At 36.3% G+C, this 27,975-nt stretch overlaps 1 protein-coding gene across 3 annotated transcripts in view; it reads right to left on the reverse strand.

The window, feature by feature from the left end:
- Positions 1-27,975, reverse strand: part of IBTK (inhibitor of Bruton tyrosine kinase) — a 57,724-nt gene that overhangs the window by 14,089 nt on the left and 15,660 nt on the right. The window contains exons 6-25 of one of the 3 annotated variants that reach the window (XM_027782676.2): positions 27,690-27,860; positions 26,392-26,509; positions 24,444-24,624; positions 23,202-23,325; positions 20,787-20,964; positions 19,352-19,526; positions 17,903-18,499; positions 15,946-16,032; positions 14,887-14,969; positions 14,731-14,768; positions 12,801-12,897; positions 12,306-12,407; positions 11,236-11,353; positions 9,518-9,578; positions 8,659-8,786; positions 6,804-6,916; positions 5,990-6,135; positions 5,069-5,232; positions 3,146-3,229; positions 1,818-1,976 (exon numbers count right to left, since the gene is read on the reverse strand). In XM_027782676.2, coding sequence (XP_027638477.2) covers positions 1,818-1,976; positions 3,146-3,229; positions 5,069-5,232; positions 5,990-6,135; positions 6,804-6,916; positions 8,659-8,786; positions 9,518-9,578; positions 11,236-11,353; positions 12,306-12,407; positions 12,801-12,897; positions 14,731-14,768; positions 14,887-14,969; positions 15,946-16,032; positions 17,903-18,499; positions 19,352-19,526; positions 20,787-20,964; positions 23,202-23,325; positions 24,444-24,624; positions 26,392-26,509; positions 27,690-27,860 — 2,924 coding nt within the window. Of the gene's footprint in view, positions 1-1,817; positions 1,977-3,145; positions 3,230-5,068; positions 5,233-5,989; positions 6,136-6,803; positions 6,917-8,658; positions 8,787-9,517; positions 9,579-11,235; positions 11,354-12,305; positions 12,408-12,800; positions 12,898-14,730; positions 14,769-14,886; positions 14,970-15,945; positions 16,033-17,902; positions 18,500-19,351; positions 19,530-20,786; positions 20,965-23,201; positions 23,326-24,443; positions 24,625-26,391; positions 26,510-27,689; positions 27,861-27,975 lie in introns of all 3 variants that reach the window. The other 2 variants (XM_027782678.2, XM_027782671.2) reach the window with 2 other exon arrangements.

A 27,975-nucleotide genomic window follows, 5' to 3' on the forward strand; every position in this document is an offset into this window, starting at 1 on the left:
TTAAAAAATAAATTAAAAAAAAAAGGGAAAATAACTGATGATATTTAACATGACTGGTTGAAAACACCCATGAAATGCCTACACCAGTGATCACTAACATCAGTCCAAGCCACAGCATAGCAGGTATGGGGAAGTTCCTTTGAAGACTCCAGAGAAGACACTTGAGACCACTGATCCCAGAAAGGCCCCAGACTTCCCCATGAAATGAGAAGAGAAGCAAGTACTCCTAGATACTGCCCTAAACCTTTTGTCACAGAACACCTCTCAGGAGGCGACCACACTTGCATCTAAAAAGCAAGTATGGACTGATTTTTGAATACGTTTAGATAACCGTCTCCAGAAAATACATTGTGCTTTTAAGGTTCTGATTAAACAGTGTTTTGAAAGTAGCTGGGCTTTACTGTGTGACACAAACCATTTTAAGTGGAAAGTCCAGGGTATGCTTCAGAAAGATGGAATCCAATCTAACACTCATGTGGTCACTATGCCTTTTCCTCAGCCAGCTAGTGATGGGATTTTTTTTTCTCTCCATACACCCATTAAATAACTAACCAATAAATAACTAATAAATAAATAACAGGCTACATATCCGTTTTGAACTTACAGGGGCATAGCAGAAAGGCAAAGATTCCAGCAGATGCTTACTACTCTTATTTCTGAAAGGAGCAATCGATTCATACAAAGGATCAAAGGAAAGAGCGCCAAAAGACAGTAGAGGGAGATGGCTCTGTGGAAAATAAACCTACCCTTTGAAAGGCAGACTCCTATTTTATTTTGAAATCTTTCCAATACAAAAGGAAACCTGCTACAGTAGCATTTAGAAGCTAAACTGTCTTTAAAAAGCTTCATTTAAAATAGAGCGACTGTGAAGGGTACGCAGCAAGCTTTGTCCCCACTGATGCACAAACAGGTAGGCTCTAGAGAGAAGAGACTGACTCACAGATCTTCTAGGGTAGCAGTACAGAAGGAGCTGCAACAGAAGTCTGGAAATCTTGAAAAGGGAAAAGGGGGAAACTGCCCAACATTTACGTCAAGTTAAGAGCACACACATAGGTATTTATTCTGCAGAAATTAAAAACATTTACATAGCTTGCAACTTTTGCAGTTATGCCTTTACGTTTTCATCCAAAACCAACTGTAAATGTAAATGTAAAAAACAAAGCATGATTTGGGCTACCATCTCATTACAGTTGTTGTAAACCTTGTTCACTGAACATGATAGACCGTTCTTCTAGTCAATACAGTGATACTTAACTGGAAATTTAAACTGTAATCAGCAGTCATGCACCCTTCTACCATAAGTAGCAGCTTCATCACTCCCTCCAGCTCCTAAACAACTTTGTTATCTGTAATTTTGGTCAATTTTGCTCTACTCTGAAGTCATTCTAGCCCCTTCCCCCAAGAAGGGCTACGCATTTTTCTTTATGTTTTTGACAGAGAAAAAGTAGGATTCATAATGGTTTTAAACAACCTTTTCCTGCCTAAATTTCAGAGCTTGTGCTAAACCTTCTTTTTCTATGCTTCACTTTGATACCATCTGCAAATACCACATCACACACAGGGAAGAACCAGATGGGATGCAGTCTTCTGACTCACTACAGTAAAATTTCAAAGAACTGTTAAACTGCAACCACTGCATTTCCCTGCCCACCTTGAATTTCTAGATTACTACCAAATGTAGATACACATAGTTCAATGCTAGTCTCTTTAATGAAAAGAACCAAGGCCACTTTTATTTAAGCAACTGTTTCTAAGAGTGCATTCAATGTAAAAGCCCTCCAAAGAAAAAAAAAAGTGATAACTGATTTATAACATACCATGCACTCCCTAGTTTTGCAACTTTTGTAGGTGGTGGTGGTGTAGTTACTAGTGCAGCAGAGTCCGTGCTGGTAGCTCCTGATCCGTTATCTTTTGCTGCCAGGGCAATCATTTTCCTTTGCTTCTGAGAAAGCTTGATTCCATGAGACACCATTCTGCTGTGAATTGATATTGCAAAGAGAGAAGATATAAGACCAGTGTCCTTTGAGATGACTCACCTTTAATCTTGCAAATTAAACTGAGAAATAATTCTTTCCTAGAGCAAAATACTTTGTCTAGAGTGCCAAAAGGGGAATACAGGTGTGGGGGAGGGGTTGGATGGCTGGAGAGCAGAAGGAGGATCAATGAATATCAAGAGTGACAGAAAGAAAATCTCATAAAACTATTCTTCACATAGATGCCTACAAATTAAAACATGCAGAGTAGGAATCAAGTACCTAAAACAGATGGACTATCACCAGACAAAGACTGTTTCCTAATTTTGTGATTTCGTAGAGACTGTCAGAACCTTTAGCTCCCTTAAACCAAAAATATTCGTGCACAGAAATGTATGCGATGGCATACAGACATTTTTTCCATTCGTAATAATCTGTTTTCTAAATTATTTGGATTCTTCAGTCTTGGCTGCTTTGTTCACAGCTTCTGAACCTACCTAGCCAGCAATCCTTTATTAGGCTCCAGGACTACTCTCCTAGCTCTGCCTTACAAGAATGCCACACTTCAAAGGTCACAAAAGTAATCTGCAGTTCTCTTCCATATGTTGCCAGTTAAGAACACTAGGTCTAATCCACTGCCTCATGAAAAAAGCACATTTATGTCCCTGTGTGTTTGGGCTGCTTCTCTGAGTAAGAACACCCTTGCTTCTGCCTGAGGAAGAATTGTCAATATCAACACATGGGTGCTAGGGGAGGTCAAAGAATGCAAGACAAGAAACAAACTTTAGGATCAACTACAGTATTGCTCCACAAGTAATTTCCAAAGTGCTAGGGACAAGAATTAATTCTTGGTCATTGGAAATAGGAAAGCTCAGCAGAGGAGGCCACTGATTTTAGGTGCTAGTTTACTAGCTCTTCCCCTCACATTTCAACAGCTAAACACGGTTTTGCAGTAGTTGATCAAACAAGACTACAATAAAATAAAGGGACAAATTTTGTACGCTCACAGAAAAACACCATAATGAACTGAAGTAAACAAAGCCATTCAAAAAGAAACAGGACAACTTTTCTCCTGCTTTTTTTAAACTCCAAACTGCCTGAACCACTAAGTAAAATTCATAATAGCCTGGTCTATCACACTTTTCTTTTATAGATTTTGGTTTTTTACCAACCCTGAATTTGCCTTTGGCATGGTTCCACATTTCTGCATACTTTCTTCAATTTCCATGATAGTCCTTAGATCCATAGCAGGAGGGCTGGCAGGGCAAAATGAAAAACAAAACGTTACCTTACAAGGCATTGATTTTTACTTACATTCCACAGTTCCAGCCTTCAATGAAATCCTCTAAATCATACATAAGATTGGTAACCGGATGTATAATTTATGTCTGTTTCCTCAATTATGGCAAACCTCAAATAGAATGTTTCTGACAAAACTTTTATAAATATATACATATTTAAGAGCACACTATAAAAATACTTTCAAGACTCATTATACTATGAAACAAAAAGATGTGAACTATGATTACTTTAAAAAAATTAGATACCTAAATCCAGAATACTTATTTAGTAGTCAACTGCTCATGCTAAGTATTAGAGAGGCACTGCTTACAGCTCTTTCATGAAGGTTGAATTAGATCTTTCTTTGAAGAACAGGATTAAATCATATAAATAAATAAAAATATAAAAAAAATAAAAATTACTTCACAGGGCAAACAGAACACCCTTTGCAAAGTTAGTTGCTGGTGTTTATACACAGCTCTTTTTCAAACTTCAGCAATCAGTTTCTTTTTCATAAACTACCCAATTTTAAACTTCCACAGAGATGAACATGAATTAAATCCAGACATTTTGAAGTTTTACATAAAATTATGAATTAAAACCTGTCCATCTAAAGGCATTTGTAAACTAAGCTGTGTTACAACTAGATTCAAGGCTTTAAAATAAAATATAAGCTGCATTCCCTCTGTCTCTTCCTACATAAATCCAACTGCCATAGACCAAGTAGTGAATTAACCACTGGAAGGTCACAACAAACCCTGTTGCCACTGACTCTCCACAGTAATTCAACCAAATAGGCTAGAGTATTAATCCTTTAAACCTTTTACACAACAGTGCCGCCTGCTTTTTCTTGATATCATACCAGCAACACTAGAAAAAGTGAAGAAATAGTACAAGGGAATCCCATAAAGGCACAGTGACATTACAATGAAGTCCTATGGTTTTATTTATTCCCCTTCCATGCAATCCTCTAACAAAACATTGAGGAAGAACTCAAAGATAGCAGATGAACTTGGAGCTTCTTCCAACAAGTCTAAAGGCCAGAGAGACAGCTGTGGGATGTTACCCTCTGCATAGACTAGGCTTGCACAAATACATAGTGAGACAGAACACAGATTCTTAATGGACCCTGCTGACCAAACAATACACTTCAAAGCTGCAACTTTTAATTTCTACAGCTGCATCACCTGTATTAACAAAGCCCGTCAGCCACAAACCAACAGAGCCTGGGAAAACTGTTGGAAATTATCACTATACAATTCCCTAAATCCTTAAACTCTTCTTTATTCAACTTCTATTGACAATTGTCAGAGACAGGACACCAGGCAAGACAGAACTTCAGTCTATTGCAGTACTGCTCTTTTTCCATATGCAGATACTGCTACAGATAAAAATTTACAATTTTTTATTACTGTATCACTTCAACTTGAGGTGTTGATTTTCACAGACTGTTTAAGTCTAAAGGCATGCCTTAAAAACGTCAAAGTACAACAGTGCTTCTAATGGCTTTAAACATGTTCTGATTCTACGAAAAACTGCCAAGTATTTTTACAAGCAAGCCTTCTTAAAAAGGATATGAGAAGTCTATACCAGTAGCATTTAAAAAAAAAAAAAATATCTAGCAATTGCTTTTCTCAAAGAATAATTAAAAAAGGTACCGGGTTAATAAAACTGCCAAAATCTTTAATTCATGTGTCAAGTAATATATCACTTTGAAGAGGAAATAGCTTTTTAGTCAGAATAGAATGTTACTAGCATTCACTACCAAGTGTAAAACAGTGATTGTAAGTTATGCACCACAACTACTACACCACCTGAAACTAGTTGCTACCCAATTGGGAGAGCTTGCAGAGTTGTTTTTGGCACTGGGAATGGACTGTGGAATAGACTGTGTCAATGCTGATGATCCCTTGTATGACTTCATCTCCTTGTTAGGTTGAGAGGGTTTCATACCCTGACTGCATGCTTTGTCCTTCATCTATAAAAAAAAAAAAAAAAGAAAAAAAAAAAATGTTGAATATTGCCACATTTTTTTCATTTGGCAGGGGCGGGTGGGGTGGAAAGAGTAATGCTACAAACAGTTTGAATGACATGTGTAAGTGAAAAGATTGTAAAGGATACCTCAAAAATACCAATAACATAGCAAATCCCTGATCAGTCTGCTATTTGTAAATATTTTTTTTCTTTTCACTTTACCCTGAGTTAAGTCCAAATTTGCATCTTGATAAGGGAAAATTTACTCACAGATGTTCACATCTGAAGTTTTAAAACTTACCATGGGCACAATTCTTCAAACTTACTTCTCTTTGGCAGTTATGGCCCAGTTATGCTGGACCATGTTCCTGTCCAACTACAATAGCTGAAGAACAGCAGGATTTCCCTGGAGATTTTTTGTATCCACTTTTAGGTTTTTTGGCTTCTGAGCTTCAGATTTGCTTTGAATTTTAAATGAATAAAGCCTTTACATAATTGCCCTTTCAGCTTGATACTTCCTGAACGCTACAGTAAGTATATAAAAATTCTTATTAGGGTACCACGTGAACAAATTACCCTTAGAAGATTTAATAAGGGATACTAATTTTTATTTGCTTTATGAGACAAATAATAACTACTTAAAGTTGTTTACTCCATTTTCAGCACAACAGCTTCTCAGAAATACCGCAAAATACAAACTCTGCTTTTGATGGACTAGATAAATGCAAACAAGTAAATTGTTAGGAACAAAGAAATCCAACCTCAGTCCTCTCTGGATGAAATCTTGTGAAGTCAGGGGACTGCAAGTCTCTGGGGCTACCCACTCCTGCATAACTACCTTCAGAATCAGATGTTAAAAGTTCTGGAAGTGATTCTGCAGAGTTAGTTTTATCCAGTTTTACTGAGCCTAAGAAATAAGAAAAGAGAACAGAACTATTAAATCATGAGAGCTGGACTAAACAATGCTTAAAAAACCACCAGAAGTTATACGCTACACATGATGAATACAAAATAACTGGAAGTTACTAATCCAGTGTAACTAGACTGCAATATATAGAACTATAAGCAAATTTGAGACTATCTTAACCACTTTTTTTCAGAATAAGATTACCGCCGGTTTTCCTTCTCTGTCTCATAATATATAGTTTTAGGAAGTAACATGGACACTTTTCTGTGGAAAATGAAGGCTCCTACCATCTTTCCAATAAACAGCAACTAATTTATTTTTTATATTCCAGAAAAAAACCCAAAAAACACATCAGTAGAAATCTTCCACTTATTACAAACACATGGGAAATTGTCCATTAGTTTTACTTTATAAAAAATACATGCTTTTACAGAATCTGAACTTTCATCACAAGCTTAATATGACAAACATCCTTTCAAAAAACCCTTAAGATTACTTAATTCACTATTCAAATTCAACTATGGCGTTGACTAAAAAAGAAATAGTATTTGCAAGACTTCCTTATTGAAGTATAGAAATCACACTGCATTGCATATTAAATGTTCTGGGTTTATACCTGAAAGGTATAATATAATGTAATACCTGAAAGGAACCTCTTTCCCACTGACCTGTAGAGGCTGGACTCCGAATAATATCTGATAGATTATATCCTCCAGAGCTGTCAGACCGTTTTCGTGGCTTCTTTTTTGCCTTACTTTTTGCTCTTTTGAAAAGGGCTTCCCTATTAAAAGCAAACACCCCCCCCCCCCCCCAAGATGGATTAAAACCAAAGAAATTGAGCCTCAGAACTATCAGCGTCAATGTCAAGTTTTTCAGTCAGCAGCAGCAGTTATACTTCAAACAGCAGTATCTGCTCCCACCAGTTGTCACTAGCTGCTTGTTCCTGCTCTGTTTATGCACTGGCACTACTATTTAGTAAATGATTTGGGGGGAGGGAGGTGAATCCAGGAGGAAGAAAAAAACAAAACTGTTTCCAGTCTAGCTCTAGTCTCTGGTCTAGTATACTGCACAAAAGACTTCTGCTGAGACAGTGGAAGAAACAGTAGCTGCACAGGCTGGCACTGCCACCTAGGTCACATTAAACCTGCTACACATCACAGCAACTGACATAAAGCAAACTACAGTCAAGGCTCCACTTTATTCTCTTTTGATTTCTCTTGAATTACTGAAGTTCAATAAACTCCACAGTTGGTCTCATTTTTCCCCCAACACAAATACTGCCACCAAGATAATACTACTTATACAATAAAGCAGGTACACAGTCCTGTTAGCAAAATGTCACATGTTCCTATACATGATATTAGGAAGAGTGGAATCAAATAACAGGCATCTTTCATTTTAAGAGAACTCCTAGAAATTCAGAATTATATGAATCACAGCTACAATAACACTATTTCAAAAAGCTTCTTTGAGAAGCTTTTTCGGGAATAACTATACACATACTTATTTATTCCTGCATCAGTAGTGTAACCTTACAATGCTTGGGGCTTTTGTAACCCTTGGACTGCCCTACTCCCTAAATGCCATCATCTACCCTTTTAGAACACTGGAAGGTTTTAAGTCTAATACAAAATAGCCTCTCATTTCCCCTGATCTGCTAGTCTTCATCTTTACTAGTTCATTTAGCATAACTTTTCTTTACACAAGTGGTCTGAACAGTACACAATACTACAGGTGAGGTCTCATCTGCACAGTGACATCATATTTCACTATTTGGAAGCATGTTACCAAACCATCCCATCAAATTAACTTTTCGTAGTTGTATGTCATAGTCAATTTCTCCAGTTTTAAAACTGTACCAAAAAAAGCAGTTCTAATTTTATTATTTATTAAGTTAGTCTGACAAGACTTTACAGATTCTATTGTTCTCACCTCTAAGTCTTCTGAACAAATGTTCAAAGACAGAATACCAGAAGTCCACAAAACCACCAAGGCTGAACTACTTGATCTACAGTTGTTTGGATCACACCTCTTAAACAGAGGTTACTTGTTTTGTTACTCTACAGCCAGACAGGAGTCACTCCAAACTGACAGACTAAAAACTCATGCTACAAGACTTTGCATTTCACATGACAGTTCTGTTAAGATTAAGAAATGTAGACTATCACAATTTTCTGGACACATCTATAGGACATTAAAGTGTGTTTGTTTCTCTTTTGCTTTCTCCTAATTCAATCTCATACATACATAGATACCCACATCACACACACAACTCACTGTGAACGTTTGGTTTGCTACCTTTACTCATATGCTACTTATAAATTGAAAAAGAGTGCTCTGCTGCAGTTCTATAACATTTTAAAATACTTAAAGAAACTGAGAACTGTCTTTCAAATCTCCATTTCTCCTCTTTCTTCATGTTTCAGTTCTGAAACCAAAAGGAGTCAGGCACCATCCAAAGGGGAATAAATACCATATGCAGCTCACCTAGTTAAAAATGTTGATGAAAAATAAGATACTTACTGTGAATTTTGTTCTGTATTCATTTCTTCCCTTAAAAAGATAAAGTTCTCTCCATCTTCAGGCTCTAAAGAACTTATGTCAGGTCCATCTGGATATGGAGTAATTACCCTCCTGACCATAGCTGGAATCTGTATTCATAAAAGCCGATACACTATGTTTCTCTTAAATTCACTGCCAGCAAATATACGTACGATCTTTTGCAAAAGGACCAAAACCAACTGTCACTTAAAACTTTTACAGACCGATTAATTATTTAACCAGCCTATAAACTTAAATTATATCTTTAAGCAAAACAGAAGGAGAATTATTTTAAGGCACAGACTCAGAATGAATATACCTCAACTGGCTATAACTACTGAGAAAAAATTGCTTCAAGGTTTTGCAAACATTCATCTTTTATTACTGTACAGTTAAAAGAATACTGGATTACAATGTGCCTTGGTTTTGCTCTTTGCATTAAAGTTCAGCTTCAACATTATTTTTCTTTTAAGATGTTTTTAAGATCTATATGATCACCCTGAACTTTTAACTGGAGAAGTCTAATTTGCTTACTCTCCTTTCTTCCAAGTAACAGATGCTCTTTTCCATAGGTTTTGCTTATGTTTTTTCACGCAACAATTGTTAATTGCAGGACATAAATACGTCTAATGTATATAATTAAAGGACACAATACTGTTGCAGCAGTGGCTAGTGAATAATGAAATATGAGCTTCATGAGAGTGACAACAGCAGCAGCTAACCTTGGCTTTGAGCCAGATGTTCCAGATCCAGCCTGCCATCTACAGACCCTGCAGGTATTTATTACTCATCTCTTCTTATTTTAAACCTAAGCATCTTACACTTAAGTTGTACAACTTACCATTTTCCTGTAATAAACAGAAAGATCCTTTACAACTTCATCACTTAAGACATCCAGAGTCCTAAAAAAAATAAATACAAATTTATCTTACCAGCTTAAAAAAACCACACCCAAAACCCCACCCACGTTAATGAAAAATACAAATCTACAATGTAGATTAGTATCACCTACAGGCATTATTATCTATTCATGGTGGTCACAGAGTCAGAAGGAAGAAAATGAACACAAAATATAAACTCATCAATGCCCTTATTGTAAGTCAGGATTAAACCTACAACTGTTCTAGATAGCCTACCTTCACCTAAGGCCACAGGCAGTATAGACCTATATAGTTAAGTTACCATGAATTTGTCATTACTTTACCTATTTCTGGATACTTTCAAGTCTTCCTGACATGTATCTAAAACTCCCAAGTCCATGCAAATTCTTCTATAAAACTCAGCCACAACATCCCTTGACATTTATGCCAAAATACACCATAGCAACAAACTACTCAACAGAACCATATTGCTGTGTGAGCAGCTCTCCTTGCACAAAGCTGTCATTATTCAGTTCTATCTGACTCAGGTGTCTCAGATTAAAAGTCTTGGTACCCAGTAGTGACATTTTCAGGTTTTCACTGAAATACAGATATAGTCTTAACTGTAGTAAGAATGTTGTATGTCCTTTCCAGGCTTAAGATGAAACAAATCTGAATCCAAAATAATACTTAAGACAATGTTATCAGATTTTTACTCTTCTCTCCAAAATCAAAGGGTAAAATGTTTATACTTTATAAAGATGTGAAGAGGAAAATTGCTAATATGAATGAATTCCTGTATCTGTGATACAAGCACAGTAGCTGCCTCACACAGCAATGAAGTGCTGGCATTCTGAACCGGTTCAGATCTCTAAGAACTTCTACAGGTAAAAGGAAGCGTGACAAAAAGGCTAGGAATGGACAGAGTGGACCAATAATAGAGATGGGGGTGTTTTGTTCATTTGGGTTTGGGGGTTTTTTGGTTGGTTTTTTTTTAAGGCTTTGCTAGGAAAGTTCAACCAGCGTTGATAAGGCTTGCTCTGAGAAAATGGTATGTACTCTGGAAGCAACCTGAAGCCCTGTCCAGAAACATCAAGAGAAGAATTCAGCTTCTCAGAACTCTAGCTGTATCATTGTGGAAAGCAAGGGTAATTAATTTGTTCAGCCCTCTCTGCAGACAGTTAAAGCAAAAAGACTACCAGACTGCAGGCCCATTGTCTTTGGAAAATGTACCAGCTATAAGAAACCTACTTAAAATAAATTCAATTTTCATAGTAACTATCATGTTAAAAAAAAAAAACCAAACAAAAAAACAAAAACCAGCAACCAAAACCCAACAACACCAAAAAAAAAACCACACAGCAGTTTTATACATCTTCAAAAACAATTTAAAAAATCTGAACAGGATTAGGCCTAACATCAAAGCCTACTGAATTCAAGAGAGTTTTTTCCCCTTAATTCAGGCTCTTCATGCCAGATGGTAACATAGGGTTTTATACTATAGAACTGGTACAGTATTTACAGATATTTAACTAGTTTGTTTCTCCCTGTTCAGCAAAAATGAGCCTCCTTTTAAACTAGCAGAATTCAGCTGTATTTTAACATTTAACTGCTTCTATTAGTTCTTTGAACCCTTCTGTCTTTTGAGGATGTTTGAATTTAACAGCTAGTACATAAAATCATTTGCATTCCTCCTTACCTTGCTTCAAGCAAAGCTGCCATATTGAGTCCTATGAACTGCAAGCAGGATAGTTTTAACTGTTCAGCATTATACATTGCTGAGAACTCCAACAGCTCAGCAGCATTCTTTAAAGTAACTGCAAAGAAGAAACACAACAAACTAAACTGGATAATGTGCTGCAATATCATGCAGCAGTTTTTAAGACTTAATGCACAGTGTGATCTATTTATTAAAACTTAACATATACTTCCTCATTCCTAAAAAAAATGCTAATGCTTAAATGGCCATAAATGCTCAAATGGCCATAAACTGCAGCAAGGTCCACATAACTTTGTAGCAGCTTGAATGCAACAGGTGCTCCACAGAAACAGAAAGGCCCTACCTACAAACATACTGGTTTCAAAACAAAGAGGGAAAGGAAAAATACCAGATTTCATACACAGCATAAACAATTCTTAAAAGTTCCAAATGTTCCTTTAGCAGGGAGAAAGAAAAAAAAAAAAAAGGAGCTGAAGGGGGCATGGGGGGAAGAGATAAAAATGGAAGTCACTAAGAAATGCCAAGCAAATATTGTATGCTGACTTCTTGTACCAAGTGACAACACTTAGTGTTTCCTAGAAAAGGCAGATCTTCATGACCATATAGAAACAGCACTGTCTCAAACAAACAACAGAAGAACCAGTAAAACTAAATACAAGGACAGAAATAAAAACACAGAATTAATTTTATCATGTTTGAAAGATAAGAAGTTTGAATTCAATGAAATAAAGGTTTTATAAAAATTTGCTTTATTTGTTGTAGTGGTTTGGGGTTGGTGTTGGTGGGGGTTGCATTTTTCTACTTTTTTTTTTCCTTTATTGAAGAACATGAGATGAAGAAAATGATGCATAAAGAACAGAAGATTATACTAACCTAGAACATCACCCAGACTAAAGAAGCAACTGTTAACAGCTATGCAATGAGCAGCAAAAGGTAATCAGAGCAAAAGAATACAAGTAAATAATTCTGTGCTGAAACAGGCAAGAACATAGTATCTAAAACAAAATTTTTATTCTCTAACCCTTCATAATACAAGTGGAAGAACTCACGTTTTTCTGCAATGGCTACTTCACAGATTTCTTTGAGTCTGGACATAAGAAGCTGGTCTGCTACCACAAGAACATTACATACGAATTCCACATTTTGAGAATCTGGAAAACAAAGCATCACGTAAACACTGTGGGCAAGTCAAAAGCAACTACAACACATACAGCTTCAATGGGATTTTACCAAAGGACTAATGTAATGGCTTTGCAAATTTTCATAGGTTTTTTACAGCACAAGGAATAGCTTAGTGAAGCACAAAAAGTCATTTTTTTGAAGCAAGAAAAGGAGGAAAAAGGAAAACTACAGTTTGACAAACTAAAGAAGAGCTACAAAAGGGCCTGGTGTACAGCTATCACCTCAAAATCTAAAGCACGACTCACACAAACACGGATTTTCTACATAAAACTTCAACAAAAATATATTAAGTATTGAATTTCTATCTTAAAAACACAAAAATAGCAGGAGCTACAATTGAGTTGAAAATATATTAATGGCACCTTTTATGGCAAGAGCTTCATCTGTATACAGGTAATCTACAATTATCTGTAGTATGTCAGAATGGATTGGCATTTCCAGAGCTGAACAACAGGAAGCCTAAAAGACAAAAGGATTAAAAAAAAAAAAAAACACCAAAAAAAACCAAAACCAAACCCAAACCACAAACAGAAAGAGTAAAAGAAGCTGACTATTTGGAATAATATATCAAATTAAGACAGCAATTGCATTTAGCAAATAACTCAGACTGAGGGTCACATTTGCAAAGTTAAACAATTATTTAAGTATTTGCATAAAATCTGTTCAAGTTCTTCCATTAAGAACTGATTGTAGCAGTGCAATTAAAACCTGCCCAAACTTCTGAGCAAATATCCATGAAACAGTTCAATGTTTCATCGGTTTGAACATCTTCTCTAACAATCCTTGATTATATCATATTACTATATTAAATTACTGTATTATACTACATTACCCGTAACTGTCTAAAAATAGAACTACAGGAATCCCGCATGCAACTACTGAACTGCTTTCCTTTCAAGGTAGAAGATCTAGTGAAATCAGAAGTTCCCATGCAGGAATAAAACAAAGGGAGGCATTACTGTCAATCCCTCAGAAAACAAGGTCCTCAGCAAATCATACAATTGAAGAATCATCTTAACCATTACGGCAAAGCTTTTGTATGAGCAAAGATTAGCCATTAAACCATGTAACTGTCACCATTCAAGTCTGTGCAACTTTACTACTTAAAAACTTTGGTTTATATCATGTGGTACTAGAGTAGTTTTATACTTTTTTGTTTTGTTTTAGAACAAGCTATTGGTACTGACCTATTTCCCATCTGAAGTTTAAAAACTTCTTACAGACATTAAGATTTTTATATAGCATCCAGAGCACTTGATTCACAAAATATGTACTTATGAATTTAGTATGATTTATATTTACTTACAAAATAACGTAACTTACGACCTACACACAAATGATACAGAAATAAACAATACAAATGGACGTTCAGCACTTAAAACAATTAAAAATAATTCAATCACTTGTCTCACAGTGTTCTGGACATGTTTCCTCAGGAATGACTGAGGAAAAGGCAGCACAGTAACTCTGAGGACAGGTGAAGTTCTGTTACGCAGCAGAAGAGAACTGCCAGTACTTTGGCAGGTTCTTAGATTTACATACTGCCAAAAAGCTATGAAAGTTGAGAAAACCATTGCACACTGCTTCAGCTTTCAGTCACTGAAAAACGCTTCTCCATTTACGCCTTTCCTCTCTTTCAACAAGTATTATCAATAGTATTGATATACTTAAACAGGCATTTAGTGAAATTATGTTATCCAGGAATAACCAGGGCACTGACACACAGCTAGCAAATAGGAACCAAAACAAATAAAAAAGCTACACCTTTTGAAGCAGCAGCTGGTGACTAAGTGGAGTACTCCTTTATATACTCTATTTCATTAACAGTGAAAGTCAGCTAAAGATTCTACACATTGACTCTTGATTCTGCTGTATCTTTCACTTACTGCTTATGAAAAGCTATTCTGTACTGCATACTATTTAACTTGTACAATATTTCACAGAAAACAAAAATCAAGCAAAGCCGTATACTTTAAGAACAGTCTAGCAGCTTTTATAAATCCATGAACTAGCTCCAAATAAACCCCTAAAAAGAAAGTAATACTTTAATTTCCTTCGATATACATTATTACATCTATTACCCTCATTTAATATACAATCTCAATAGTACTAATACAGTGTAACCACAAATGTGGTTTGGTTATTCATTTTTTTCCCTGCAAACAGGATCCAAGAATCCAGCCTTTCCTTTTCCTCAGTATTTAGGATATGTTATTCTAGGAAAAATTTAAAAACTGTCCCTTACTTGATGCAACAAAACATACCATCACACATGTTTACTGACAAACTTACCTCAATCCATGAGCTGCTTAACATGCTGTGAAAATAATCTGTAAAGAAAGGCATTTCAGTTCAAGATGCAATAAAATTTCAGTTAAAGAATATAATATGACTTCTATTTCATATATATATATATATATAAATATATATATAAATACACAGACATACCAAGTCTTGCGCAAAGTACACACTTATGACACGGGAATTCCTTTCCATCTAAAGATTTCAGGGTCACATCGCAGAGATAGGAACTGTAAGATATTTAATAGGATCAGAACTGTGACTATTCAGAAGAACTACAAATCATAAACTCTACAAATAAATGCTTACTACAACAAATAAATCTTAATTCAACAAATCAGGACTTATCCTTTAAAATAAAACACACCTGAACTTCAATAATATCACGTAAGATGAACCTAAAAGTACAGGTATGATAGTGTCAAGACAGAATTTTTTTGTCCAAAGTTAAGCTCTCAAAATGGCATCTGAAGTTATTTCCTGCAAAACATGGTCAATTACTGTTTCGAAACTGCTATGACCAAATAAATTAATGATGGCTAATTTCAGTCAGTCTTAAATGATCTGAGTTTAGTTATTACTTTTACATTAGTAGCTACTTTAAGCTTTGACAATGCATTTTAAGAGTGAAGCAATCCAAATTCTGTAAAAAAGCTACTTTTATGCAATGTAGCTTTTACTATGTTAAGTAGACAATTCAAGCCTTTGGATATAAATAACCCAATCATACCAACAGAATGAAAGAGCAAACATCACTGATAAAAGCATCAGGATTTTTTTTCTATTGAAAGATATTCCAGAAATTGTCTTAAATAGAAAGAGTATTATACATTTGCTTATTTCCAATCCATGTGGTCTTACTGTCACAGCAAGCATATTTGCAAAAGTCTAACTACTTTTTATTAGACTACCCGCATTTATCCTGGCATTAGTATTCTGACAGCTAATCCACAGAACACGTTATTGTACAGCAAAAAGAAGCAAAAATATACCATACATAATCTATCCCAGATTACCAATTCACAAATCAGTTCTACAAGCATCTACAGAGATCTTTCAAACATGATTTGCTGTGAGACAAGTCCACACCAGAAGTTAAAATGCAGCTGATCAATCTTACCCTACACTTAACAGATAGATAACATAAGAAGATGGGGGGGGGGGGGGGGGGGGGGGGGGAGGGTGCATTTCATTTAAAGAGTTTACCATTTCTTCTGATTTAACTTTGGTTTGTTCCCATTCTTCTTGTTGACAACATTAATTTTTCCATTTTCTAACCTGACTCCATCCAACCTGCAAATCATTAACATTAGTAATAAGTAATACAATTAGTTTACAGTTCAAACCACTACGAAGAACCATGTCACAAAGTAACTGCACTTCAGTGGGCTCATATTGTGACTATGAAAAAGGATCAAAATCATCCATTCCAGAAAACTAGAAAGGGCTTACTTTAAAGTCTTCACCGCAGATGCAAAATGTAACTGACAGTCTTTCCACATCTTAGCTACCTTATTTATTATTTTAGGTGAAAGCTATACTGCTATAGTTAAAGCCAAAGTTGAACACCACTGGGTCAAAAATCTAGGAGTTATATATACTGCTACTCATCAGCTACCTGAGCAAAGACAGTGGCTTCAGAGAGGCATGTTTCAGCACAGGCTTCTTTACCACCGTAATTCATCGAGGTTTGTGAACGGGATAGTAAAGACACAGAAGTGCTGCTAGTGGATTACAAAACAATACACTTTCAAAGGGAAAGCGCTTTAACATGAAAATTTTACTTGGGGACTCAGTTTTAGCAGCAGCTTCACATCTGATTCACTGATTAATTTTACTGTTTGTGAAAAATACAGTGAAGAAAACTGCCCTGAAAAAGCTCATTCCTTCCTTTGAAAGGAAAAAACAAATGCAGAAAAAAAAATCCAAACAACTGAGTAATACAGTTCTACAGAAACATTTGATCTCAATTCCATTAGTTTCATCACATAACATTAAAAATGCATCAGTTAAACAGAACTTTGCTTTGTGTTGTTTTACACTAAATATTTCCACTGTCTATGGAAAAACTGGTAGACTAAGAACCAAAGTGTAGACGTTCATCAATCCAAAACTCAGTTAGATCAGCTGTCTCTAACAAAACAAGTATTAATATTTTATGATAGTCATCTGGAAAGTCAGATGATCTGCATCAGATGTCAAGTTTCAGAGTTCACACCTTAAAAGATACTGTCATGGTTTAACCCGGCAGATAGCTAAACACCACACAGCTGATAGCTAAACACCACTGGGATGCGGGGGGGGGGGGGGGGGGGGGGGGGGGGGCAACTGGGGAAAAAAGTAAAATTCATGGATTGAGACAACAACAGTTTAATAGGACTGAAAAGGAAGCAAAAATAATAATGATAAAAGAATTAGAATATACAAAACAAGTGATGCACAATGCAAATGCTCACCACCCATGGACCAATGCCCGGCAGTGGCCCCCCGCCAGCTCTTCCCCTACTTTATGTACTGAGCATGATGTCCTATGGTATGGAATATCCCTTTGGCCAGCTGGGGTCAGCTGTCCTCACTATGCTCCCTCCCAGCTTCTCGTGTCCCTCAGCCAACTCAGAAGAATAAATCCTTGACTTAGTGTAAACACTACTTAGGCAACAACTAAAACATCAGCGTGTTATCAACATTATTCTCATCCTAAATCCAAAATATAGCACTATTACTCAGCTACTAAGAAGAAAATTAACTGTACCCCAGCTGAAACCAGGAAAAACTTACAGGACAGATGTTTTAAACACAAATGTCCAAGAGGTTCTATGACATAGCGAGAGCCAAAAGCACATTTCCATCACATAGAAGCCTATGGAAAAATCACGCTTTAAGTAGATCATCATGCTGCAAAAGTCTACTTCTGACATTATTCAAAAAGGTCATACATACTTTCTCTTAGCAAAGAGCATCCAAACAAACTGACGTTACTTTAAAGAGATGACATGATATTCACTGTAAACTTTTATACTTAGAAACAATAAAGCAAGCAAAAAAAGACAAACTTATCAACCCCAACTACCTTTCTACTTTAGTTGTCATTAAAGTTAGATCAGCTTACACAAAACCACTCTGAAGAGCTTGCCAGAATACAAAGGCATTTCCTTGCACCTACCTTCCACTTAAATTGCTGAGTCCAAACTTCTTTGCAGCACTTTGTAACATTTTTATGAGGTTAGCTTCTTCACCCACAACTTTGCCTTTTTTAGATTTGCTCTTCTGTTTTTCATTTAGAACTTGCACTTGATTATTTCTATAAATCTCAAATGCAGACTTTCCATTAATATTTTCATCAAAACTCATTTTGCTCAGGTTAGAAATTAAAGTATCTTCATATTCTTCTGATTTTCCTTCATGCAGGATTTTTGGTTTATAACCATGAGTCAGAAGATCACAAGTGTCAGTGTATATAAACTGCAGAAGGTAAGCAAACAGATCTGGATGAACTTTCTCTATTACATAAAGATCACATCCAACAGCATCTTCATCTTTCCGGTAGACATCTGGAGTGTCTAGCTGGTTGTCACTGGCAACAAACAGCTTCTTGAAGAAGTCAGAGCGTACAGCCAAGATGTATTTGTGCACAGGGTAAGTTCTTGTGCCAATCTGAAAAGTTGCATCATGGATGCTGTCCATTTCGTCTGTTTCATCTAACAGTTTGCCAAAATCCTCTCCAAAACTCGATACTGACACACTTGGAATTTCATAGAGACTAGAACAAAATGAAATCCGTCAAACAAAACCCAACCACTGCTTACAAGCTCCATAAAATTTTACATAGTATGTTTAATGAAGATTGTGAGGTTGTTTACATTTGGTCGGTTTGGGTTTTTTTTCTTACATTGCTGAACTACTCAACATCTCTTGTCCTATTCTTTATAAGTAGAACTAATAACATAGCATTTAGGCAATTAAACAATATATGTAAGATCCTTCTAGCTTCAGAATATCAAATACAGTACTATGTCTTCATAATGCAGCCAGTAAATCTGTATTACCACAACTATCTTACCTTCATCTCATTTTTCCAACATGAAAACAGAGAAATGTTTGCTGTATTTCTTATTACAATCCAAAGTAATGAGGAAAAAAAGGTAATATTTACTTATTTATCAGATACAGTGGAAACTATTATGAAAGCGCAAGGAATATGGTTCAGTATTCTATTTATTCATTTTACTTTAAACATTTTTTCCAAACAAATGAAAGATCCACTTTTCACTTTTATTCAAAAGCTGATTATTGGTGATTACTGAAGGGATTAATTTCTACAGAATGTAGAGCTCAGAGTGTGCTAAAAAAAATACATCATCAATGCTTGCTTTAAATACTTTAGATAAAACATCAACACTACTTATACTAATTATGCAAATATATAAGTAGAGGTCTTTGGGTAACTTCAAGGGAGTTGTTTACTAACAAGTACTATTCTCTAGCAGTATGGATAACAGCATTTACTGTGACTTTTCCATGACCCAAAAAATGGTTCTGAAAAGCAGAATGACTGAACGGCAATCCCACATAAAAAAGAGAAAAATTATAGTTGTTGATATTTTAAATATACCTTGTTTTAGGATCTGACTGTAAAACAGCAAAATTGCAGCCATTAGGATCAGTGGCAATGCTAACAGCTCGGTGGACGAAAGTAAGCTTCTGAAGTCGAATTCTTTCATACACACTGTTTGTATCATGTTCACAAGACACATCACATGAAGAATTCTGAAGGCTTGATACAAGTTCTGCTAAAATAAAGAAAAATTTGAAAAAACCCACCGAAGGGTCCAGCTAATTAAAATGCAACTGACAGAACGGCACGATACATGACTGCTCTAAGTCCATTGATGGAGTCAATGAATAAGGCTAAATTATGCTGAAGATTTCCGTTCGCTTAACTGAAATGCAGGAAGACATTTGAAGAATAAGACTTTACATTATATATAGAAAAGTTTTTATCCAGAACTTCTTGTGGAAGTGTTTTGTCGCTTCTTAGTATGTACATACCATTCACCACATTCATTAGAACCTTTCAAAAAGCCAGAAGCTCTCATTCATTACAGATCAGTGATGAACATCAACTAGACATTCAACTAGCCAACAGATCTGGATTCTGAAGTTTCCTTAAGATACTAAAACTACAAAAAGAACAGCAACAAGCATAAAGAAGAGAGTGCCTGTAGACACATACCAGGACCAGAACAGAGCAAAAAGGCAATGTGTTTGGTGCCTCTGTAACGAGGGAACTACTGTGTGATGTGTAGAATGAAAGAAAGCAGCAACAGAGCAAAACCAGTATACAACTCCAGACTGAGCAACTGAGGATAAAGATTTTTGCTGTGAAAGAATGCAAAAATGGACTGACACAAATAAAGATGGAATCTTGGTATCAAAGGAAGAACTGCAACATAAAGCTATAAAGTTCAAATACATCCCAGATTGGACGTAAATCCATTTCTATCCATAGAGTTTTAAAGACCCCTACATGATCAGAGATGACAGTTTCAATTAAAATCTTGTCCTAGACGAGTTATCTACCTTGCAGAAAAACAGTCCAGCAGGACTCACTCTCAAGCAACACAAGCCAAGTTAATAAGGTGGAAATGGCTCTGGATCCTGTATTATGCCCAGATATGGGTCTGGGAAACACAGTAAGGTTTCACACTTAGCAGTGCAAGCAAATACACGCTCCTTCTTTTGTTCAATGCCAGTCTCTTAGGACTGGTCATCTAATATGTGACAAGATCATTACACTGGACCCTTGTACTACTATTACTCTTCAGAAGTACTTTTCTTCCTGGAAATCTTCACATGAGGGATAACTGAAGGTTGTAAGGTAAATCTTAGTATTACTGAAGAAAGAGAACAGTAGTGGTCAATGCTACCAACCATCAGCCACAGAGGACAGACAGAACGAACCCACCACTTAATATTGTGAGGCTGTAAAGATTCAATTAAACTTTGATATTGAAGTACTTAAAAACCGTTAAGAAAGCACAGCTAACCTTTCTTTTCTGAGATTTTCCTCCCTTCTTCCAGCCACTTCCCTGTAAAGGCTTCACCATCCTGTGTGACAAACATTATTTCGTTCTCATTTAAAGCAACATCAGACATGAAGACTTGCCGGCCATACACCCAACGACACTGTTTCATGGAGTTGTTAGATGACTTCCAGCAAAACACCTGCAATATTTTTTCAGAGAAAAGGTCAATTTTCATATCATATAAACCCAGTTATATATTACAAACTACTTTTTTGAAACACAAGAACGTGTCATCTCAAAGTTGCATACAGAAGGAAAAAAGACTTCTTCAAAATTATACCTTAAAGTGTTATGAACACCTATTACAAAGAACCCACAAGTAAAACAGGGAAAACCTATTATGATATCAAGACCATTTGCTCGTGAAGGGCATTTGAAAAGCTTCTCTGAATATTCAAACTACTTCACAGCAGTCACCTACCGATCAGTTTTTACTGACACAACAAGGACAGCAAAAGTTGTCATCAAGTCAAGAAACAAGTTTAATCTAATTCTTCATTTACAGATCTGTCAAACTGATTTGCTTATAAATCAGGCAAAATTCAAAGTCAGCACACCAAAAATTTAAACCACTTCAGGTTAATTGTTTGACAACAACTCAGGTTTCTCTGTACTAGCCATGGTTTTAGAATGGAGATAATGACCAAATACAAACTTCAAAACATTCAACAGAAACATGATGAACTGCACGCACACCATGATCGCAACAAGGTATACTGTAGGTATCGAAAGAAGCGAGCATGAAGAAACAATCCCACAAAGATAAAGCCCAGGTGTGGCATTAGCCAGGCTTTCATCTTCTCCCATTGAAGAACCTGCACAGGTCTGTTAACACCTACATAAGGAGAGGACAAAAGAATTTGACTAACCCATTTCCTTTGCCCTCTCTTGAGACCTACAGAATCCTAGAATGCTTGAGGTTGGAAGGAATCTCTGGAGGTCATCTAGTCCAACCCCCTGCCCAAGCAGGGCCACCCAGAGCCAGCTGCCCAGGACCATGTCCAGATGACTTCTGAATATCTCCAGGGATGGAGATTCCACAGCCTCCACGAGCAACCTGTGCCAGTTCTACCCACCCTCACAGCGAAAAAGCGCTTCCTGACATTCAGACAGTCTTCTTTCTTTCAGTTTGTGCCCACTGTTTCTGGTTCTGTTACTGGGCACTGCTGAAAACAGCCTGGCTCCATCTTTTTTACATCTTCCCTTCAAGTATTCCCTTACATTGGCAAGGTCCCCCTTGAGCCTCTTCTTTTCTAGGCTAAACAGTACTCTCTTAAAGAGAGTACAATCAAGACAGACCAGGAAGTGCAGATTCAGGAAACAGAAGTATTAACATTCCATCCCTCTCCTTAGTCAATAATTTATAATGCCAAAAAGTACTAAAGATCCCAGCATTTGTCAGTATTCAGCATGGAAAGATATGAAAGGTAGGTTGACATAGTTGCACTGAAGCAGGAAGACAAAGTAGTTTCTTTGACACTAAAGCAGCGTCCCAAAGATGCTGAAGGGGCACTACCAATACTACAGATGCTGGAAGTGAAACCTCACATGAACAACTACCAAACTGAAAGTTTATAATATGTGAGACAACTAATGACCTAATAAACAGATAAGATCATCCCAAAACACATAATTCAGCCAAATGCAAGGAAACACGCACACTGCTCCCTATTTTGATATACAAGCTCAGTTTTTACCATTCTTTAAGACAGCATTTCAGTAACAAAACCTTTTTGTAAACACCACTAGATGGCACTGCAGGCTTAGATCGCCCAGTGAGCAGCTTAGAAAAGGCTGGAATTTTCAAGGGTCCTATAAACCGTTACTGTATGAAAGAATGAGGAAAGAAAACAATAAATCCACCACAGTATTCTATTTCTAAGACGACACACTGTCTACACTTAACTTCACCAGGTTTAGCTGCAACTTATCAACATCCCACCTACAAAACAGCTGCTTTTCAGCAAAGGCTCTAAAACTTTAAGTCCAGAAACTACTTGGAGGCTGCTTCTGGAGGATGTAAAGGTGACAGGGTAGGTGGGGTGAGAGGAGAGATGGGGGGACGGGTGGAAAGAAAAAAAAACACCCACAAAAAACACAGACCATGAACACTATATAACCACTTCTCTCTGCAAAAACAGTGGAGTTTACACCTTTACTGAAAAGCTAGTAGAAGTTCACAGATTCAGAAATAAACTACTGTACATTACTTCAGTATCTCCCCACAGTCCTTAAAAAAAATAAATCACTAGCAGTTCTACAGAAATTAACTGAATATTTTCTGTCCATGATTTTTGTCTTGTCTCATGTTTGAAGTTTGTTTGATTAGTCAGCATGCAGCTTGCTATATAATTATGATTTCTAGGCACAACTTACTCTTCCAGCTTCATCCAGCGCTAGAATGCAAATCTTCTGACCCCCGTTTTCTTTAAGATGCTCAGTATCTACCTTATATTCCAAATATCCCCCATTAACAAGAATTTTTTTAAGGTTTAGCTGTCTGAAAGAACACAAAAGATTAAATTAGTATTTCTTCATTATGTACTTACGTTGCTTCTATAACAGTTACCTTTTCCATTTAGAGCAGCAGTTAGAAAATATAGTTGAGGTAGTGACACTGAAAAAATATTTTCGTTTCTGCTAATAATGACCGCAAATAAAATACTATTAGTAGACTGTAATTTTTGTTTTGCTTTTAAGTAAGTTACATCATATTCATAGGTTCTTCACAAAATTTCCTAAGTAGAAACCAATATATGATTTAGCTTTGATCTTTAGCATTAGAAAAATTATAGTTGCATAAATTTCATTTAGCTGTTTGTATTAAAAGACCTATTCTATCCCAGTAGGCCATTTCTCAGGTTTTTGGTGCATTTTGGTTTTTACCTGATCAAAACCATGCATATTACCTCATTTCAATTTCTTAGTATAAGAGAGCAGTACGTAGTATTAGGTTTCTCCAAGTGCCAGCACCTTCACTTACAACCATGTAGAAAACAAGGTATAGTCACCTCTTATAATCTGTTATTGAAAACTATGTAAGAGAGTATGGGATCAAATAATTGCCTAAATCTATGAGCCATGGGCCCAGTTTCTTTTAACAGGTTTTTCATCCAGGTTTTAGCATATGGACCAGATGATGTCACAAGGTCCCCCCTGCAACCTAAATTACCCTTTGTAATATACTATGTGCACAAATTAATTACAAAATTCAGACCCCCAATTACTGATGCAAAATTATAAGAACATAACTAAATAGAATAGCAGATCTTCAGCACCCTTACCAAGATACCTTTATACAAATTCAAGCTAACAGAGGAACAAACAATACCAGTTCCAGTGTTTTTAAACCTACGGAACAAAATATTTCCTCTTGGTATGCTTTTCTTAAAAATACCTTTGGTAAACAGTGAGTGGCACCTTAGCTTCATCTAATAACAAAAACAAATAAAAAAGATGGCTGCAGTTCATATGAAAGAACTGCAAATTAAGAAAACTCAGGGGAGCACTCTATTATCTCTACTTTATGCACAACAATCTTTAAAATACCTTGCAAGTATAAGACTACAGTGAAATCTTCACATATTTTTCATGACAAATTAGAAAAGTAACACATACTTTGAAGCCATCTTTTTGCACTGATAGTCTGCAAGTAAATAAATATCTCCTCTTTCAGTAACACATACTGTAGCGCCATCACTTGCAGAGACCAAGGACACAGAGATATCTTTATGGTGTAAAGCAGAAACTTGGCAAGGTGTAGTTACACGTTTTTCTCCATTAGGATCCAGCAGAAAACCTAGAAAACATAACATACCCAAAAAACATTATTTGCCATTCTACACACTGTGCATTTAAAGGACACTTTGCTACACTGCTTTGAAGAACCTTTAAATTCTAAGAGTTTTTTTAGGTGGGTAGATAATTCATCTTTAAAATAATTAGACAGGTAAGAGACTCCACACATTCTTGTTCGTTCACCACAAACACCAGAAAACATTCAAGATTTGATGCACAAGAAATGAAGTAAGGCATATTCTTCAAGGAAAGCTATTTAATGCAGTTAGATTCTGCAATGGTACTGCCTTTGATTTCAAAGAAAGAACATCTATTTGATCATACTACAGCTCAAGACACTAGAAACATCATCACACTGGCATAAACTATAGATTATTTCAGCCATTCGAGGACACCAAACAAGCTTGTCATAGAAGTTACTACAACCACACATAAGCATGAAGACAGGCAATTACAAGAAACAGCAGACAAGGTTGGAGCTGTAAGGTAAGGTTACTAAAAACATTAAAAAAAAATAAATCAGGCCATTTCTGCTCCACTGCATCAAGAAACCTAACACAAAGTATCTCATACAGAACATAACCCTGCTCTGTGTGCACTTATTTCTGTGCCACAGAGTACAAATATCCAGGAAAAAGCAGCACAGCTACCCCTAAAGCTGAAAATGACCCTGTCACGTGACAGTGTACTGCTATGCCCAAACATCTTAAAGAGGCAAGGTTTATCACCACAGGGCTATCACAGTGCTCAGCTGACACAACTATACTGCTTAGAACCCAATTACTGTCTCATATGGTACTGCACTGGGCCATGTGCACACCAGAACAATCTCAACAACACACGAAACCACAAAAAAACAGTATGTATGACTGATGCATTGGAAAAAAAAAAATACTCATTAGTAAGATACTTCTCTGACAAAGACAAGTTTTTTCACATACCTTTGCAGTCTTAAATAGGAACACAAAAAAGTGCCTGAACCTGATGCCAGAACTGATGCAGATTAACTGTAAGTACCAGAGCTAGCTAACAGTTTTGTTTGCACACAGATACAGAACTGCAGAAATGCAAATCCAAACCAATATTGCAATACCTGTTTATTAAAAAAGACAAAAGCAATTAAAATATCCCATTCATACAACAAATCAAAAGTTCACTAGTTGGTAATATATTTTTGTTAGGTTCTTTCTTGACTTCAGAATAATACTGAATTAAGATTCTGTAAATGGCATTGTTGAAGAAAATTCTAGATATGGGCAAGCATTTCAGTTTAAAAAGTTGGTATGGAAAAAGTTATCAGTAGCATGTTTACAGTGCATGGTGAAAAAAGGACATAGGCAGGAGAGCTGAATGCTAGTTTATAATTTATTAAGGGCAGTAGTACCAGCCAGGCCCCTGGAAGGAGACAAGTCTGCCTTGGGGTAATTTGCATCGCAAACAGCACATTCAGTTTCATGAGAGCCTTCACCGGCAGGACCACACAAGACACATGGAAGGCAAACTAATTACAAAAGAGTTCAAATAACAGAGCTAAGTCTGACTAGCTCCTATCATCTCAAAATGTGAAAGTGACTGGCAGGAATGAAAAATATTCTTCAAAAGAAGAGTGAATGATGTCATCAGACTGGTTTAAAAAAAAGGGGGGGGGAGGCGGGGAGAGCAAGAAGAAAGCTTTAACAAGGCTTCTGTTGCAGAACCACATAACAGCTTCAGCACAAATAACATCTTTTAATGGCTCAGTTTTGCTTTCAGAACGCTTCTACCTTACCTAGTTGGCCGCCGTTCAGCCCCATGGTATACACTGCTTCCTTAGTCCATAGCACTGTATGGAATCTGCCTGCAGCCACTCCAACCACCATTCTACCTTTCAGGTTTTTTGCCTGAACCTAAGCACAAATCCAAAGTACATCTTAATATTAAGCAGCAACAGGTGAATTTCTCATGTACAAACTTCTGACAACATTTCATTCTGAAAGTCATCAAGAATTGGTATCAATCCACATACAGTCTTAAATCAGGATTATTTTAGAAGTTTGTCAAGTGGGGTGCCATTGCACTAGCAAAGCATGTATGATAACGCAAAGATAACGCAAAAATATTGCACAAAAAGTAGTCAAATTTTTGCATTATCTAATCAGAACAAGAATCAGATTTCCTCAGGCTGTCTTAAGATGTTGAAACAAGACTGTACAGGACACGTATAAGACAGCCAAAGACTCAGGTCCTGCAAAAGTGTCAAGTGAAAAGTTGCAGCTTTTAAGTCCTAATGCCCTAAACACACTACAGAACACTAATTCCACACTTCAAATTTAACTTGATTTTCCAAATCAAAATGATCAAGATCAAAGCAAATACTGTGGATACACAGCTATCATTACACTATTGAAAAGCACCCCATTGTAACCCAACACACTATCCTGTTGCATTTTGGCAAATTATTCTTTCCTACTTCTGTAACACTGAAGTGCAACGTTGTTCTACTCCAGATGAAGCTTTCTTTAAATAATAAGTGATTTAACTCTTACTTACTTAAGAAAAAAAAAAAAAAAAAGAAAACATTAAGAGTTTGAGCATAGAAATACAGCCAAGATGCTAATGTCCATACGCTCTCTGCCCTGTCACTATTCCTCCCAAGGCATTATGACTCCAGAATGAATAGTGCTTCTAAGCAATGGACACAACCATCAAACCCCGAGATATACCATCCAGTGATTTAAAAGAGCAAAGAGCCTGAATCTCAAGTAATACCTATCTATTACTTTTATGTTATTTCACCTGCACAACAATATGGGGAAGAAAAGAGTTTTGGCAATTGTACCTTATATCATACTTGGCACTACACACTGTAGTACTGTTCAGGTTACAAAGTAAGATGTTTATCAGGACACAGTTAAGTATTTCAGATTAAGATGTATGATAACACAGAATCAAGATTTTATCTGAACTCACATTTGACTTAATTGTCCTGAAAAGGTTTACAAGTTATTTCCACAATCTTCACATTTTACTTTCTGTTGAAAAAATCCAACATATGAACAACTAAGCTTTGACTGATGTTATTTTTACCTGTCTAGGAACACTGCAGTTAGGAGGAGGAGGAAGAATACCCAGTTGATGGAAAGTATTTAAACCAAACGTATAAACATATCCGTCTTCTGTTAAAACAACAGTATGATCCTTAGCTGCAGCTATCTGGGAGCACTGATGGCCAGCTAAGCCTTCCACAAGTCTTGGAACCTGAACAAAAAAAAAAACAGCATTGATATAAAAATATACTAGTTTGGTATTAGCCAGTGGCCATATATGAAAAACATTAAACCCAACAGAAAATCATGACCAAATATTGAACTAC

This window comes from Falco peregrinus, chromosome 7 (assembly GCF_023634155.1).
Source record: "Falco peregrinus isolate bFalPer1 chromosome 7, bFalPer1.pri, whole genome shotgun sequence".
Taxonomy (NCBI): Eukaryota; Metazoa; Chordata; class Aves; order Falconiformes; family Falconidae; genus Falco; species Falco peregrinus.